General features: G+C 52.4%; 2 protein-coding genes across 4 annotated transcripts; one reads left to right on the top strand and one right to left on the bottom strand.

Moving 5' to 3' along the window:
• Positions 1–4,085: 4,085 nt before the first annotated feature.
• RETREG2 (reticulophagy regulator family member 2) lies at positions 4,086–9,333 on the bottom strand. 2 transcript variants are annotated; one of them, XM_011740702.2, is made up of 9 exons: positions 8,957–9,333; positions 8,547–8,653; positions 7,808–7,838; positions 7,325–7,460; positions 6,818–6,902; positions 6,368–6,511; positions 6,110–6,204; positions 5,799–5,934; positions 4,086–5,559 (listed from the first exon to the last, which is right to left on the bottom strand). In XM_011740702.2, the coding sequence occupies exons 1-9, from the start codon at positions 9,235–9,237 to the stop codon at positions 4,943–4,945; spliced, it is 1,632 nt and encodes a 543-aa protein (XP_011739004.1). In that variant the 5' UTR covers positions 9,238–9,333; the 3' UTR covers positions 4,086–4,942. The 2 variants fall into 2 exon arrangements, with proteins under 2 accessions (XP_011739004.1, XP_024648412.1); XM_024792644.2 differs by lacking the exons at positions 8,547–8,653; positions 8,957–9,333 and having other exon boundaries at positions 7,325–7,372; positions 7,808–7,825.
• A 28-nt stretch (positions 9,334–9,361) lies between these two features.
• On the top strand, positions 9,362–15,680 carry LOC105481249 (cyclin Pas1/PHO80 domain containing 1). 2 transcript variants are annotated; one of them, XM_011740699.3, is made up of 9 exons: positions 9,362–9,480; positions 10,761–10,848; positions 11,284–11,392; positions 11,940–12,021; positions 12,493–12,613; positions 12,695–12,823; positions 13,382–13,443; positions 14,115–14,232; positions 14,454–15,680. In XM_011740699.3, the coding sequence occupies exons 1-9, from the start codon at positions 9,473–9,475 to the stop codon at positions 14,994–14,996; spliced, it is 1,260 nt and encodes a 419-aa protein (XP_011739001.1). In that variant the 5' UTR covers positions 9,362–9,472; the 3' UTR covers positions 14,997–15,680. The 2 variants fall into 2 exon arrangements, with proteins under 2 accessions (XP_011739001.1, XP_011739002.1); XM_011740700.3 differs by lacking the exon at positions 9,362–9,480 and adding an exon at positions 9,496–10,517.
• The last annotated feature ends 539 nt before the right edge of the window (positions 15,681–16,219 follow it).

The raw sequence follows: 16,219 nt of genomic DNA, 5'->3' as shown, positions 1-16,219 counted from the left end.
CCTCTGCCTCCTGGGTTCAAGCATTTTTCCTGCCTCTGGTTCCTTAGTAGCTGGGACTACAGACGTGCACCACCACGCCAGGCTAATTTTTGTATTTTTAGTAGGGACGGGGTTTCACCATGTTGGTCAGCCTGGTCTCGAACTCCTGACTTCAGGTGATCCACCCGCCTTGCCCTCCCAAAGTGCTGGGATTACAGATGTGAGCCACCCTGCCCAGCCTTTTTTGTTTGTTTGTTTTGTTTTTTTTGAGAGAGAGTCTTGCTCTGTCTCCCAGGCTGGAGTGCAATGGCACAATCTCGGCTCACTGCAACCTCTGCCTCCTGAGTTTCACCATGTTGGCCAGGCTGGTCTCGAATTCCTGACCTCAAGTGATCCACTGGCCTTGGCCTCCCAAAGTACTGGGATTACAGGGGTGAGCCACATGCCCAGCCCACTAATCCCATTTACGAGGGTGGAGCCTTCATGATCTAGTCATTTCCTAAAAGGCGAGATTTGGGTGAGGGCACAACCAAACCATATCACAGGTGCAGTGGCTCATGCCCATAATCCCAGCTTCTCAGGAACCTGCGGTGGGAAGATTGTTTGAAGTCAAGAATTTCAGACAAGCCTCGGCAACAAAGCAAGACCTTGTCTCTAAAAGATATTTTTAAAATTAGCTGGGCTGGGTGCGGTGGCTCATACCTGTAATCCCAGCACTTTGGGAGGCCGAGGCAGGTGGATCACCTGAGGTCAGGAGTTCGAGACCAGCCTGACCAACATGAAAAAACCATGTCTCTACTAAAAATACAAAAAGTTAACTGGGCATGGTGGTGTGAGCCTGTAGTCCCAGTTATTTGGGAGACTGAGGCAGGAGAATCGCTTGAACCCAGGAGGTGGAGGTTGCAGTGAGCTGAGATCACGCCACTGCCCTCCAGCCTGGGAGACAGAGCGAGACTCCATTTCAAAAAAAAAAAAAAGTGAGACATTTGCAAGTGAAGGGATAGAGTGTGTGTGTGTGTGTAGAGCAGAGATGGGGGAGGGCAGCACAACTGAGCAGTGGAAAGGACAAGCTGTTTGGGGTTTGCTGTTGCTGTAACAACAGGCCAGGGTCAAATCTCAGAATACTACTTTTTTTTTTTTTAATGGAGTCTTGCTCTGCTGCCCAGACTGGAGTGCCGTGGCATGAACTCGGCTCACTGCAACCTCTGCCTCCCAGGTTCAAGTGATTCTCCCACCTCAGCCTCCTGAGCAGCTGGGACTACAGGCACACGCCACCACACCCGGCTCATTTTTCTATTTTTAGTAGAGATGGGGTTTCACCATGTTGGCCAGGCTAGTCTCAAACTTCTGACCTTGTGATCCACCCTCCTTGGCCTCCCAAAGTGATGAGATTACAGGTGTGAGCCACCGCGCTGGCCCAAAATACCAACTTTTAAGGGAGCAGACAGAGGAAGAGAAGTCCAAGCTGACTTTAGTTGGAAACTAAAAGCAAAACATGGTGATAATATTGTCCTTCCATGATGGAATTATTCTTAGAATCACTGCCCTTGATCATTATACTTTTGAAGATCATTTAAATTTACTGTTTTGCAATATTCCCTTGACTAGAAAATTAAATTCTACCTAGCACTATTATCAACCAAACTCAACTCATATCTGCCCTCTGAAGTCCTGCAGACAAACCTTTGAAGTTGGAAGCCAGCTGATGTGAACCAATTCAGCTGTCTTCTTGGATTAGAGGTTCCCAGTTCCTCCAACAGTTTGTCTTATGATGATTTTCAGCCTTCATTTCTAGCAGTCATCTCCTGGACATACTACAGTTTGCCCACAAGCATAGCAAGCCATCCTCTGGAATTATTAGAATATTTGTGCACAGGACACTAGAATTATCACATTTCTTGTTTTGGAGACTACGCTTTTATTAATGCAGCCTAAAATTAAGTTTACAAGCAGCAACATTAAACTATTAGCTGTTTGAATACATAGCTAAAATGTACCGCCTCCTCCCCCAACATAAACATGTAGCCAACTCTTCTCCCCCCAACCTGTACTTTCCTTTTTTTTTTTTTTTCTGAGACAGAGTCTCACTCTGTCGCCCAGGCTGGAGGGCTGTGGCCGGATCTCAGCTCACTGCAACCTCCGCCTCCCAGGTTTACGCCATTCTCCTGCCTCAGCCTCCTGAGTAGCTGGGACTACAGACGCCTGTCACCTCGCCCGGCTAGTTTTTTGTATTTTTTAGTAGAGACGGGGTTTCACCGTGTTAGCCAGGATGGTCTCGATCTCCTGACCTCGTGATCTGCCCGTCTCGGCCTCCCAAAGTGCTGGGATTACAGGCTTGAGCCACCGCGCCCGGCCCCCAACCTGTACTTTTCCAATTGATTTTTGTTTAGCTTAATTGTAGGTTTCACATTTCTGCTTTTTTCTTTTACTCATATGAAAACCTTTGGCCTTTTCATCATGGGGCATAAAACGGCCAAGACACCTGATAATAGAAAAAAAAATCATAGACAAACATGTAGCAACCATCAGACCATGGTGAATGTAAAGAATAGACCCTCATGAGGCCGGGCGCCGTGGTTTACACCTGTAATCCCAGCACTTTGGGAGGCCGAGGTGGGTGAATCACCTGAGGTCAGGAGTTCGAGACCAGCCTGGCCAACATATTGAAACCCTGCCTCTACTAAAAATACAAAAAATAGCCAGGCATCGTGGCACGCACCTGTAATCCCAGCTACTTGGCTGGCTGAGGCAGAATTTTTTGAACCTGGGAGGCGGAGGTTGCAGTGAGCCAAGATTGCGCGCCATTGTACTCTAGCCTGGCCACAGAACAAGACTCCATCTCAAAACACAAACAAACAAACAAGAATAGACCTTCATCAGACTCCAGGCCTCTGGAGAATATTCTGATCCAGCTACAAGCTTCTGGTTCTATTGTCAATGTCCAATCTTAGTAAGAAAATGGATTAAAGATAGGACATGTGGCAGCCATTGTCTGATTGGTTAATTCTTTTTCTTGAATTGCTTGCTTATTGATTAGAACTGTTTTCCCATTCCCCTCTGAAATCTCTAAATGATGGAAAAGTTCGAGTTCCTTCAGTGACACAGGACAGGGGCTCAGTCAAACCCTGGAATGATTCTCAGTCAAATGTGAAGCAAACAGAAAAATTCTTACACACTTAGGAAAGACATGGCATAAAAGTCAACCTCAGAAAGACAGGTAACATTACCATATGGTACCTCCAGCAGAAAGACAGGTAGCATTGCCATATGGTACCTCCAGCTGAAGGCGGAGGACATGAACTCATAAAGGAGGCCATCTGCTCAGTTCTGTGCAGAGGAAGGCTTGCCATGTCCACTCTGTTAAGCCAAGGTTATCAGATTGGTTCTCTATAGTTCCCACATCCTTGTGCATCTTCCTACCTGTGCCCTATTAATGGACAGGCGCTGTTTGATGCATTTGCTGAAGCCAAAACTGCTTGGGTTTGGGTTCTGGCTCCACAATTTACTGGTACCTGTGGCCTTCAGGAAACAACCTGTCTATAAAATGAAGTTAATAATAGTACATATCTGAGCTGTGAGCAAAAATCTTAATACCTATAAATTACTCAGAGCAGAGCCAAGCACATACAATGGACTCAGTAACTGTTAAGATACTATTTCTTCAGTGTTCCTTGGCTCCAACTCATTTCTAACACAGTTTGTAAAGGTCCTCTATTGCTTGTTTGGCTTCCCCAGCGTAGACAAATCTGGGCTGAGTTGTTAGCACGTAGATGGGTGAAGACTTCTTAAGAAAACAGTGTTAAGGTTGTAGGCCACATGGTAAAACATAATTGTTATGGTCCCAAATTTCTACTGATTGGGAAGACAAGGCAACTTCCTCCTGCATACACTTTATTCACACATGCTAAATCTCACTAAACAGATCACACTGTCAGGGAAGATGGCTAAGGAGAAGCTAGGGTTGTCAAGGTAATCCTTGCTTCCGCCGTGTTTTGCAACAAGGTAATAAACAGCCAGAACAGACTAGGGTGAAGCAGGTAAGGGTGAGGAGAGAACGAAGTGCAGTGCAGGGGGTGGAAGGCAGCTCACAGTCAGGGAGGCAGCAGTTCTAGCCAATCAACACTTTATTTTTCAAGTCAACACCTGCACAGATGTTACTGTCCACTTCCTGACCCTAGCAGAGGGTCCCACTACACTTGGATCACCCAGAGGAGCAGTAAGGAAGCTCCTCATCTCAAGACAGAGCGCATGCTCACCAACTCCAGTGCTAGCGCATGTACTGTGGGATCCCTGCTCTCCTGCATCATGAAAGGCCGGGCTGAATGGGCCAAGGATGCAGTGAAGGTTACACAGACTACAGTGACTTAACAGTGTAACTACTGGCCTGACCCACTGCCCCACGTTTACTTTTTACTTCCCAGACCAGGAGCCTCCCTAAAGCTTGGCCAGTGCCCATGGGATAGGAGGAGCTGGCAAAGGATGGGGTTGAGCTGCTAAGGACAGGACACAGCAGGGAAATAAAGCAGAAAGGAACACAAGAGAGAAAAATTATAAAGTGCCTTAACTAAACAACCAAGTGGGACATGAGGGCACAGCAGCACAGGTCCCTGAGGATAGGAGGAAAAAGAAAGGGCCAGACCACCAGGGCTTGGGGCATAGTGGAATGAGAATAGAGATGAGGCAGGGAGGCAAGCACAGGCTGTGGGAAGGACTTCCCTAGCCCTGTTCACATCCACTAACCCAAATGGAAAATTATTTACAAATTTAAAACCAATCCTAGGCACAGGTACTGCACCATGCCCCCAGGACAGCAAGCAGGCAGGCAGGCAGAGGGTGGAATGGCTACCATCCGACAGCCAGCTTCCCCACGCACTGCCCCTCCCCAGAGTGGTAGGCAAAGGAGGAAACAGCAACACTCCTAGCCAGGAAGCCCTACTGTGCCTGCAGCTCCTTCCCCAGTGGCTCATGGCTCTGCCATGGCCTGAGCTTCTTGGTCTGACTGTACCAGAGAATGGGTGTCGGGCCCCAGGGGTGGAGCATCAGGGGGTTTTGGAGGTGTCTCTGGCTCCAAGCCCAGCTCTGCATTCAGCTGCTCCAGCTCCCCCTGATCCAGCAACTCAAAGTCCTCAGTGGTGAGTGCCTCTTCTTCCTCAGGGGCAGGCAGGGGCTGGGGTGAGTCCTGGGGAATAGGTGGGAGAATGGAAGGGGAGGGGGCCGGGTCACTTCCAGCAAGGCAAAGTGGAGGTGACAGGGTGCTGGGCAGAGCAGTGAGGCCACCACTCACTGTCTCGGGGCTCAGTGTCTCCACTGGTCCTCCAGGGGAGCATTTCACTCCATCTGGGGGGGACCCTGCCCCATTGAAGTGCGTGTTCACAAAGTGGAGGGGGGATGAGAGCCGAAGCAAGGTTTCCTTAGCTGCCACATCTTCTTCCTCTTCCTCTGAGTCCAGGGCTTGCCTTGACAAGGCTTGAGGACGGCCCAGTAGGTCTTCGGGAGGGGCCAGCTCTGCCTCCTCTCCCTCCCCCAGGTCCCGGCTTAGGGTCTCCTCTGGTTCACTTGGCAGGCTCTGCTGGTCCAAATCTGTGCAGAGAACAAAGAATTAAGGATGGGCCTGCTGCTGCTCTGATTAGCCACAACAGCCAATGAGTTTAAGGATGAGAATTCAAGACATGGAAAGCGGGGCCAAGCCCTAGGTGTTAAGGTCTTTTAGGAGCTGAGTAGAATTAGAGTCAGTGGGCCAAAGAGCACAGCAAGTACCCATGGTAGGTAACACAAAGATTGTAGGGGGGTGCAGCAGGGCAACAAAGGGCTACCCGTACCCTCGGAGACATCAGTCAGCTGTGGAGTTGTGGCCCGGGATACGGAGAAGCCACCACTCTCCAAGATAGAAGCCTCCTCATCTGACAGCTCTGAGTCTGTAATGGCCAAGGCCAATGCTGTTTTCTTCACATCCACCTGGCAGAAGAACCAGGATGAACACGACATGTGAGGGGCTAAGAGAACCAATTTATCAGGAGCATCCCCTCTCCCAAAACCTCTGGCTTCCACATCCTTTGGAGGTGGCAGCTCCAAAGCAGAAATATTTTTCCTCTGGCTTTCTGTTTGACACCCCGTCTTCCCTGGACCTCACCACTGGGGAGAAGCCAGCCAGCTCTGCCTCGCTTTCGCTCTCTGTCTCTGCCAGTGGCTCATCACCTCCTGGGGGTGCATTCTTCCCTTGCCGCTCTAGAAAAGCAAGAGTAGTAGAGCAGTGACCAAGTATGAACGATGGGAGGGGAGACAAATACAGTTAAAGAACTGGAGAAGATCTCAATTCCAGGGCATCGCATGAGCCCCAAACCAAGGCCCTCCCGCTCTTTCACCCTCCTGGATTAGGGCAGCCCCTTACTCCTCTTGTCGTGTTTGTGATGCAGGGCATTGGCTTCTGCCTTCATGCTGTAGTCCAGCTGCATGAGCAGGGGCTCTAGGCGAGTGTACATCCTCTGGATCAGCTCATGATAAACCACCAGGGGCCACAGCAGGATACTCAACACTATGGGTTAAGAATGTCAACTAAGAGCTCCCTACGTCAATTTCCTAAGAGCCCCCATTCAGCTGATCCCTAAACTGAAGTGCTGAAGGTAGGCAAGGTCCTTTCCCAAGTCAGTGCCAACCTCTTCTTGCCACATCCACTGCCCTCCTCCCCAGGTTAAGTCTTCCACAGTTACTAATACTAAAGCATCCCTGGAGATCTCCACAAATCAGAAACTGAGCAGAGACCATAGTCTTTCCTCTGGGTCAGTCCAAGGAAAGAAGAAAGGAGAGGGCTTTAAATAGGGCAGGGACAGACCCTACTCACAGACAATGTAGGAAATCATAATCCCTGGAACATAGTGTCCCAGCACAGCCAACACAGCACAGCCAGAGCAGACTCGAACACAGAACTGCAGAGAAGAGCACAAGTCTAAGAACAGCACACTGAGATATGCGCCCCGCTCAGCTGGGTAAAAAACTACTGCTCAGCTGGTAGGATAGGTATGTCCTCGAGGAATGGGGTGGTCCAGTTTGCTTAAGAGGATGCTCAAGACCACCAATTCAGGAAGCTGCCAATAGATAGTACCCACCACCTATAATTCACACTCGTCTGCCTTGGCAGGAGAAAAGCGTCAGGCTATCAGAAGCTTATTTCCTGAGGTGAGACTGCCTCCTGCACGAGGGACTAGCTGTGAATGTTGCCTCAAAAAGGCGCCCAGGCCTCTTCTTTCAGGGTCTTCAACCCGGGAATTTACATCGCTCCACTCCCATTCCCCACCACCTCTACACCCCTTCAGTGTAGTGAACTGTTATATGATGTAGGGGAGGTTACCTGAGCTGGATTCTGCCTCTTGTACTGCAGCAGCTCCTGCAGGTGAATCTGGAAGGTGAGCCAGCTCTCAGCCAGGTATCTGCACAACTCGGGCACACTCAGCAGGTGCGGCCGGGCGCCTGACCCCGCACCCTCACTGGGGAGACATGACATAACCCCTAGAGGCCTCAGATACCAGATTCCTAGACACTTAAATCCCTCTGAGAATGCCAATGACATCTTTAATCTAAAAAAGTAAACAACCCCACCTCCCAAAAGGAGGCTGTCCTGGTCTTAGGAAGCAAAGCCAGGAGGACCCAACCCTCTGCCCCAAAAGGAGCAGGCACAAAACCACCTACACAGGTGCCTAGGACCATGAAAAACCCATGGCTTGTTACCAGTTCATTCACAATGCTGGGGCACTGCCCTGCTCCTTGGTGACACCGGCACCGGCAAGCAGGACAGGATGTGGGCATTTGTCTTCAAGAGGTGGCCTGTACTCACCTGTCAGAGTGTGGCTCCTCTGGGGATGATGCTAGAGAGAGCGGAGAGGGACAAATTATTGAGTGGTAGGGTCCCTGGGAGACACTTCCCAAGGCAGAAATAGCTGTCCCTCCTCTGCAGCCCCAGAGCACTTTCTTCAGATACCAATGGGGGAGCTGTTACATGTTTTTGTTTGCCTCTGTCTCCTTCTTTAGACATTAATCTTCTCCAACATGAGAACTACATTTTACTCATGCTTATCTCCCAAGCAACTCACACACAGCCTGTCACCTATTAAGCAAATTATATGGATAACAAGAAAAACAACACTGACGTTCTATTTATACAGCTTACATGTAAAGCACTATCATAAGCATAGGATGTGTATTAACTCATTAATCCTCTTCTCACCTCTCTATGAAATAAAATCTATCATCCGTGTTTTACAGATAAGGAAATTGAGGCAAACAGAGATTGAGCTACTTTTACAAGGTCACAGACATGGTAGGTGGCAGAGCAGGGAATGGAACCCAGGCAATATGGCTGCAGACTTCACCATCTTAACCACTGCACCTACAGTAGCATTAATTTGGGAAAGGGGCAATTTTCATTTTAGGGAATTCCCTACAAAAAGGAAGTGGGCTATGCCTGGGAGGCAGGTGGCCTGCTGTACGTTCCCCCTCACCATTTAACTCCACCCAGCGGAATCAGGCACCAAGCAAGTGCCCAATGGGTGCTTACCGAATGAAGAAACACTCACCTGACACGTCAGGGAGAAAGCGAGGCTGCCAGAGATCCAGCAGAAAATAGGCCAAAAGTGAGACGCTGAGTAGGAAAAAGGGCCGAAGGGACGAGGAAGACAGCAACCTTAGGGAGAGACAGGCACCTCAGCAGTGAGTGGGTGAGAGAGACTCATGCATCCGTCTCAGAAGGTGGAAAGGCGCCTACTGATGGGGGAATGGCACCTCCAGGCCTGACTCGCGACTCGCGACTCACGACTCACGACTCAGAGACGGAAGAAATCTAAGCGGATGTCAGCCTGCAAAAACTGGGTACGGGTCATGCCCCCCAGGCCAAGTGATAACCCAGAAAGGGGAATGGTGCTCTCGACCCCTCCCTCCCAAGCTCTCCCGCTCATCCCGGCCCCGCCCCCTCCTCCGCGGCCGTTACCAGAAGAGGCCGTTGAGCGCGGCAGCCGTGACCAGGCTGTGCAGCGGCTTCTCCCACACCAGCAACCGCTGCGCCGCCGCCAGCACCGCCTCCCAGCCGCGGAGCCGCAGCCACAGCGTCGTGGCCAGGCGTCCCACCGCCTCGGCCGTGGCCGCCTCCTCCTCTGCCTCGCTGGTGGCCTCACTCATGCCTAGGCTCAGACCCAGACCCAGGCCGAGGCTCAGGCCCATCCCCGGCCCCGCACCCGCGCCGGTGTTACCCCCGCCACCGCCGCTCGCCATAGCCCCGCCGCAGCCGCCGCCCGAGCCCGCGAGGAGCCAGGGCTGCGCGGCCGCCGCCGGGGGCGCGTCAGGCGGAAGGGGGCGCAGCGGAGGACGGCAGAGGCTGCGGACGGGCGTCACGTGACGGCGGAGCGCTGAGCCCGTCACGTGACGCGGCTTAACCGCCCGGATAGGGCGGCCCGCGCGTGCGCGCTGGCAGCTGCCGCTGACTCGTCGGCGGCCGCTGACCCTTCGCATGCACAGGTTCGTTTTCTGGTTGCCGAAGTCACCCGGGGTCCAAGTCCGGGTCCCGGTCTGGGCAGTCGAGCCGTTTTCTTATCCCACAGTGGGCAGGGTGGCTAGGGAGTGTGGTGCTGCCCCGGTATCCACGGTGTGGAGCAGGAAGTGGGCTTCCAGACTCCCAGTATCCCCAGTAGGATCTGCTTCTGCTCGGGAAGGGCGGTGGCCGTCCCATTACTCAACCCTCATCGCACTGGCCCTCCCAGTTCCCTCCCCTCAGTGGGCAAACAAACACACCAGCGCGTGACTCGACAGAGTCGAAAACAGCTTCATCTACTCAGAAAAGTTGTTGATTTCCTATCTCCTTAAACGTTCCCACTTCCACATACCGGAGCTCCTTCCCACCTCGGCCTACTCAATCGTGAGATCGGAGGCGGGAGATGGGTTTAAAAACAAAACCTTGGGTGGGTGCAGTTTACTTTTGGGTGGACGTGTTGACACGTTTTTGAGGCCTTACATTCGCTTAATATCACAATTTCCGCAGTAGCCTTAAGTTTAAAAGTTCAAATTACACTACAAAAAAAACAAAAAACAAAAAACCCTGAGTTTCTCTTCCTTTTCATAGTTCACCCACTGCTAAATGTCGTGTATCCTTTCAGACGCTTTTCATATGCATTGCTGAGTGTGTATAATCTCTCCTTCTAAAAAGCAACTAGGAACAGCTTCCTGTTGTGGGTTTCGTTTTATTCACATTAACTTCTCCATTGCTACGGAAAGGTCCTACTGGCTTGTTCATCCTCAGTGCGGCGTGCTCCCCTAGGAAGTGTCCCCATTTCTCAGGGGCGCCTGGGGCTCAGCTCTGGGACTTGGTCACGTTCGGTGAGACCAGGAGTTCGAGTCCGGCTCCTGTCCGCGGGTCGGCGCGGGAGGCTGGGCTAGACTGGAGGCAGGAAGTGCCAGGCGCTGACTTGCGGGCGGCACCCCAGCGGCTTGTAGACGCCGGGCGGACGCGGCACAGGCGGAGTACGCGCCTCGCAGCCGGGTCTCTTTTGCTCCGCGAGGTGAGCGCAGCCCGGCTGCTCGACGCCTCGCTTCCCTGGCCTAGGGCCTCGCGCCGCGCCGAGCCCGGGGCGGAACAGGAAGAGGCGCCCGCCAGCCCGGGCCCCGCCTTCCGCTGTCCGGGGAGGGAGCTGCGAGGGCGAGGGCGGCGGCCAGCCCCGGGAGGCAGGCGGGCAGGTGGACAGGCGGGCAAAGACAGCTCCGCGAGCCCCCTACAACTCGTTTCCTTCCGTTCACCTTCGCAGGGCGGCGACTGGCGGTGCGATGGACCTGACCGGGCTCCTGCTGGACGAAGAAGGCACCTTCTCCCTCGCCGGCTTCCAGGACTTCACGGTGAGTGGGCGGCCCGCCCCTTCCCCAGCCTCTCGGCGCGCCCCTCCGGGCCCGAGCGGCGCCGCGAGCTCTCCTGACTGCTGTGCCGGGATTGGGCGGCAGCTGCTCGAGCAGTGCCTCCTCGAGGCCGCGGCCGCGGCCGCTTGGGCCCGGAGGGAGAGTCGCGGAGTATGGGAATGGGGGTAGGGGTGGCCACACGAGGGCCCTTCTCGGAGAACTTCTCCCAGGGAGCCCTCGATGGGGGTGAGGGTATTCCTCCCTCTGTGGACCAGGCTGCCATTGGCAAACGATTGACAGAACGCCGGTCTGGGTAAGGCACGGGCCCCCTGGCAAGCGAGGCCGGACTGTCCCCCGCACCGCCTTCCAGCCCAGAGCCAGGAGCTGCATCATACCTTTCCCTGCCCTTCACCCTCCGCTGCCCCTGCCCTGTTTCAGTTCCTCCCAGGACACCAGAAGCTGAGTGCCCGGATCCGAAGGAGGCTCTACTATGGCTGGGACTGGGAAGCCGACTGTAGCCTGGAGGAGCTCTCCAGCCCGGTGGCAGGTTAGGCAGTGTTTTGTGACTGCACAAGTGAGAAGCATGAAAATGGGGTTGTCATCAGCCACTAAAATGACTCGAGGTTTGCCCCGTGGCTGCACTGTCTCTTCATTGCTAGCTTGTTGGTACTTGGTTCAAGAGGGCAGTTTGCATTTCTCATTCTTATTAGCCCAAATGAATAAAAAACATTGCTGCCACATATGTCTATATAAATCACTCTTGATTTATGTATTGAAAACTTAATTTTCCAAGGATATCCATCATACGTTTCCCAAATAAACAAGGCATGTTCACAGATGAACAGCAGCGGTAGACAAATCTGGATAGTTTCACGTGACAGAGCAATATGCTTTCCTGTTAGAATGAGCTGAAATTCAAACTTGGAATGGGCTTTTTGTCTCAGTGTGGGAGAATTTGATCTCTATTTTGTTACTATGGTCCTGTCCCCAAGGCCTCAGAAAATACAGATCTGGCTCTTCTGCTAGCAGTGGGGACTGGTGTGTTGTGGATGGGTGCTTGTTTGCTCACTCGGCCTTCCTTCTGTCCCTTGCAGACATTGCTGTGGAACTGCTCCAGAAGGCAGCCCCCAGCCCTATTCGCCGACTCCAGAAGAAATACGTAGCTCATGTGTCCCGGTGAGCCTGGAATTGAGGATAGGATGAGAGTGTTTGGGCCCTAGAGAAAGGGGAATCGTTTTTTCTTTCTTTTCTTTTCTCTCTTTTTGAGATAGTCTCGCTCTGTCACCCAGGCTGGAGTGCAGCGGCACAACCTTGGCTCACCGCAACCTCCACCTCCTGGGTTCCAGTGATTCTTGTGCCACAACCTCCCCAGTAGCTGGGACTACAGGCACATGCCACCGCCCTTGGCTAATTTTTGTATTTTTCGTAGAGATGGGGTTTCACCATGTTGGCCAGGCTGGTGTCAAACTCCTGGCCTCAAATGATCCACCCACCTTGGTTTTCCAAATTGCTGGGATTATAGGCATGAGCCACCGTGCCCAGCCAAGAATAGTTTTTTTCCCCCAAAGATAATAGGAGCAAGCATCATAAGACTTGCAAGAGCTGAAGGACCCTTGGGTTTAATTAGTGATCCTTTCTACCACCCAGGGAGGCATGCATCTCCCCATGTGCTATGATGCTGGCTCTGGTGTACATTGAACGGCTCCGCCACCGAAACCCAGACTACCTGCAGCACGTGTCATCCTCTGACTTGTTCCTGATCTCCATGGTAAGATACCCCCTCCCCGTCTCTCTAGAGAGCCAGGAGCCTGCTGTGAATTCTGCTCCACCACTTCTGGTTCTTCTGCAGATGGTGGCCAGTAAGTACCTCTATGATGAAGGGGAGGAGGAGGAGGTCTTCAATGATGAATGGGGAGCTGCTGGGGGTGTGGCCGTGCCCACTCTCAATGCCTTGGAGAGGGGCTTCCTGAGTGCCATGGTGAGTAGCTGTTCTCTCTCTTGCTCAGTTTCCCTGGCCCGTCTTTAATCATCCTTTAGTCCTTTGTTCTCTCTCAGTCTTCTGTTGGTTTGTCATTTCTCTTTCTGTCCTCTTGTGCTTTTGTGTTATCTTATCTCTTCAGTACTAACCACAGGTTTTGGAGATGTCCTAGAGCAGTGAGACCAGGAGCGGAACATTTCCTCACCTCTATTCCTCCAGGGCCCCACAGGGTACACTCTGAGTCAGAGTTTATCCTATTGGGTTCTGAGTATTTGTGTCCATACTTTCTCTCCCCCTAGATGTTTAGCTCCTTGTGGGCACGGACCATTCTCAGGGTCATTTTCTCCCCTCTTCCTTAGTGGAGGGTATAATGTGAAACCAGGCAGGTGGTGATTCAATGAATTAATGTATAAAAGCTTTTGAGACAGTATCTGGCACATGGTAAGTGCCAAATATGCATTAGCCATAGTGGCGGTTGTAGTTCTTGCTATGGCTCTTATTATTAAATGACTGTGGTTCATCCAAGTCTGGTTTGATGTCCTCTCTCCTTACTCACAGGATTGGCATCTCTACACTGACCCTCGGGAGATTTTTGAGGTGCTGAGCTGGTTGGAGAGCTGGTAGGTTCTCGGAGTTGGGAAGAAGGGCTCGAGGGATTTGGGGACTGAGGCCTCAGCCATAGGAGCTAGAGATGAGAGTCTCTGTAACTGGGGGAGGGAGGAGACAAGAAAGAAAATTGCCAAGATAGTGGTTCTCAGACCTGTCTGTCCTCTTCTTCATCACCTTGGGGAAGGTGAGAAGCAGCTTATTTAAAATACATGTCTTGGGTGGGTATCATAGTTAGGTCTGTAATCCTAGCACTCTGGGAGGGCGAGGCAGGAGGATTGCTTGAGTCCAGGAGTTCAAGACCAGGCTGGGCAATATAGCAAGACGCCTGACCCTACCAGAAAAAAATATTAGTCAGTTGTAGTGGTGTACACCCATAATCCCAGCTACTCAGGAGGCTGAGATGAGAGGATCACTTGAGTCCAGGACGTCAAGTCTGCAGTGAGCTATGATTGCACTACTGCACTCCAGCCTGGAAGACAGCAAGATCCTGTCTTAACAGAGTAAATAAATAAAAATAAGATATAGGTCTTGGTCTTACCCTTAGTTTCTGATCAGCAGATAGCCTAGGAATCTGGATTTAACAAGCTTCCCAGTGTTTTCTGGTGAGTCCTGAGTGGTATGAGGATGCCACTAGGCTGGCTGTAGGACAGTTGCATACTCTGTCATTCTCCACTTCCCCCAGTGTGGCTGAGCAGCAGGGACAGCGGCGGGGCTGGTATACCTACACAGACCTGTGTGTGCTGCTGGAGCAGCCAACCTGGCAGTTGGCCCTGGCCTCCCTCTGCCAGCGGCTGGTAAAGGTGAGGAGAGGCTCGGAAGGATAGGGAGCTTGAGCAAGCCGGTGTGTAGGGTGGGATGGTGTGAAGTGATTGCTGAAAGGCCCAGGATATGGGGTTGGGAATAGATGGGCAGAGTGGGGTATAAATGGCTATAGAGACCTCCAGCTGGAACACAAGTTTCTAGAGACAAGGGGTGAATGTGTTAAAGACAGAATCCTCCTTTTTTGCCTCCTCTCCTGCAGCTGTCCTGCCTGTTAGCTGTGGCATATGTGAGCAGTGTGGCCCTGGCTGTGGCATCGGTGGCCGTAATACATCAGTCCTTGGGGCTGTCCTGCACCCCTGCACCTGGGCCGCCTGACCTTGGACTGACCTCCCATTGCCTCCTGGAGCCCTGCATACCTTCTGTGCCACAATGCCTGCCGTCTCCCGCTAATGTCTCCAGCTGCCTGAAAGGCAGCACAGGGCTGCGGTCACTCTGGGGCAGTCTTCTGGCCTCACTGACTCCTCCACCATTGCCTCCCCCAGACCCCCCTGCCCCTCCCACTCTTCTTCATAATTGCCACCTTTGCCAGAAGCTCCAGAGAGACTCCCTAACCTGCCATGCCTGCCACCACCCCAACCATACAGTCCCCACTGTGCTGTCCAGCCCCTGGTACCATACCTATGGCGTGGCTCCCCACTGGCCTTGGAGCCCAGTGCCCCTGTCACTTCCTCAGCCTCAGCAATGTTCCCTTTTCAGTGTCATGGAGCTGGCTCGCCTCAAGTCTTTCATTTTCCCAGGCTAGGTAGGGCTGCGAGGAATGCATTAAGAGGGTTTGGGAGTTTCCGAGAACCTGGAGGAGCAAAGCTTGATTTAGAACCTGTCTGCCTCTCTGGGTCCTTGGCAGGTCCCCTGTCCTCCTGGGTGGGAGCTTACGGGGTGGTGGGGCAGAAGGACTGAAGGTCACTCCTAGATCTCAGTGGCTGGCTGCTTGGCCAGGACAGTGATGGCGCCAGGGAGAACTTCTGCTTGGTGACCAGGGACATGTCCCAGGTGGACACAGAAGAAGCCCCTCTCTGCCTACCTGGGATTTTCTGGGCTTTTACTTTTGAGTTCTCTAGGATGGAAGGGTATATGTGGGAGATAAGGGAAGTGGGGTGAGAGGAGAAAGGATATGTTGGCATGGGCCCGTGTGATGTCCCTGAAGCAGAAGAGCCAGGGACTGATGGGGTCAGGTGGGAGCTGCTGGGTGAGGCAGGGAACCTTTTCACTCCCATTCCTTAGCTTTAGTCTAATGGAGCCAAGGACTGCTGGGACCTTCAACCCTGACCTTTTGTCATCCAGTCTTCTCTTAGTGTCCTGCTCCTAGGTTCCCTTCTCTTGTTCCTCTCCCGGGTGTTCTCTTCCCAGGCCTCTCTGGCCACTGCTTTGTATCAGGGTTTTTCACGCTTTTGTAGAACTGAGGTTTCAATAAACAGTTTCAGTTGCATGGCCTGGACTTTTCCTTCTGCGGCAGCCCTTGAAGATCTTTCCTCCCTGTGTCTGCCATCCAAGCCTCCCTGCTTCCTGATCCTGTCATCTCACAAACTCTTTTCTCAGCCTCATCTTAGGACTTTCCTATCGTTTGATAGGCATAGCCTCCCATTTCCAACTTTGTTCCTGCTCCTAGGACCCTGGGCCCTTAGTACTGCTCAACTTGGGGTGCCATGGGACACACAGGGTGACTGTCCTGTGCCTGAGTTGGCCGTCTGTCACTTTTTCTGGGTGAGCACTCTCCTTGTGGATCCCGAAGCACATCTCGTGGAGAGTGGCCAGGCCTTGTATCCAGCAGAGCCTTGTGAGCTCCTGAAGGCAAGCCACCAGGACACTTCTCTCTCCTGACCTCCTAACTGGTCTGACACATGGTGATGGTCACATGGTGCTTAACAATTCCAAGAACTTGAAGAACTCCAAGGCTGGGTCGTCACTGGAAGAAGGAAAACAATCTGGGCAGCTTGGCTGAGGGTATTTGGGACTGCTGAGGATCCT

Source organism: Macaca nemestrina, chromosome 11, assembly GCF_043159975.1.
Source record: "Macaca nemestrina isolate mMacNem1 chromosome 11, mMacNem.hap1, whole genome shotgun sequence".
In the NCBI taxonomy this organism is placed as follows: Eukaryota; Metazoa; Chordata; class Mammalia; order Primates; family Cercopithecidae; genus Macaca; species Macaca nemestrina.
This window is presented reverse-complemented; position numbering and strand designations above follow the sequence as displayed.

Bases quoted from the DNA above. Each gene is read 5' to 3' on its own strand.
- RETREG2 (XM_011740702.2), bottom strand. From the start codon at position 9,237: ATGGCGAGCGGCGGTGGCGGGGGTAACACCGGCGCGGGTGCGGGGCCG. The intron at 7,839-8,546 runs GTGAGTGTTTCT...CGCTCTCTCTAG, and splicing joins CTTTCTCCCTGACGTGTCAG to CATCATCCCCAGAGGAGCCA. The intron at 6,512-6,817 runs GTGAGTAGGGTC...CTTAACCCATAG, and splicing joins TATGATTTCCTACATTGTCT to TGTTGAGTATCCTGCTGTGG.
- LOC105481249 (XM_011740699.3), top strand. The intron at 12,614-12,694 runs GTAAGATACCCC...GTTCTTCTGCAG, and splicing joins ACTTGTTCCTGATCTCCATG to ATGGTGGCCAGTAAGTACCT. The intron at 14,233-14,453 runs GTGAGGAGAGGC...CCTCTCCTGCAG, and splicing joins TCTGCCAGCGGCTGGTAAAG to CTGTCCTGCCTGTTAGCTGT.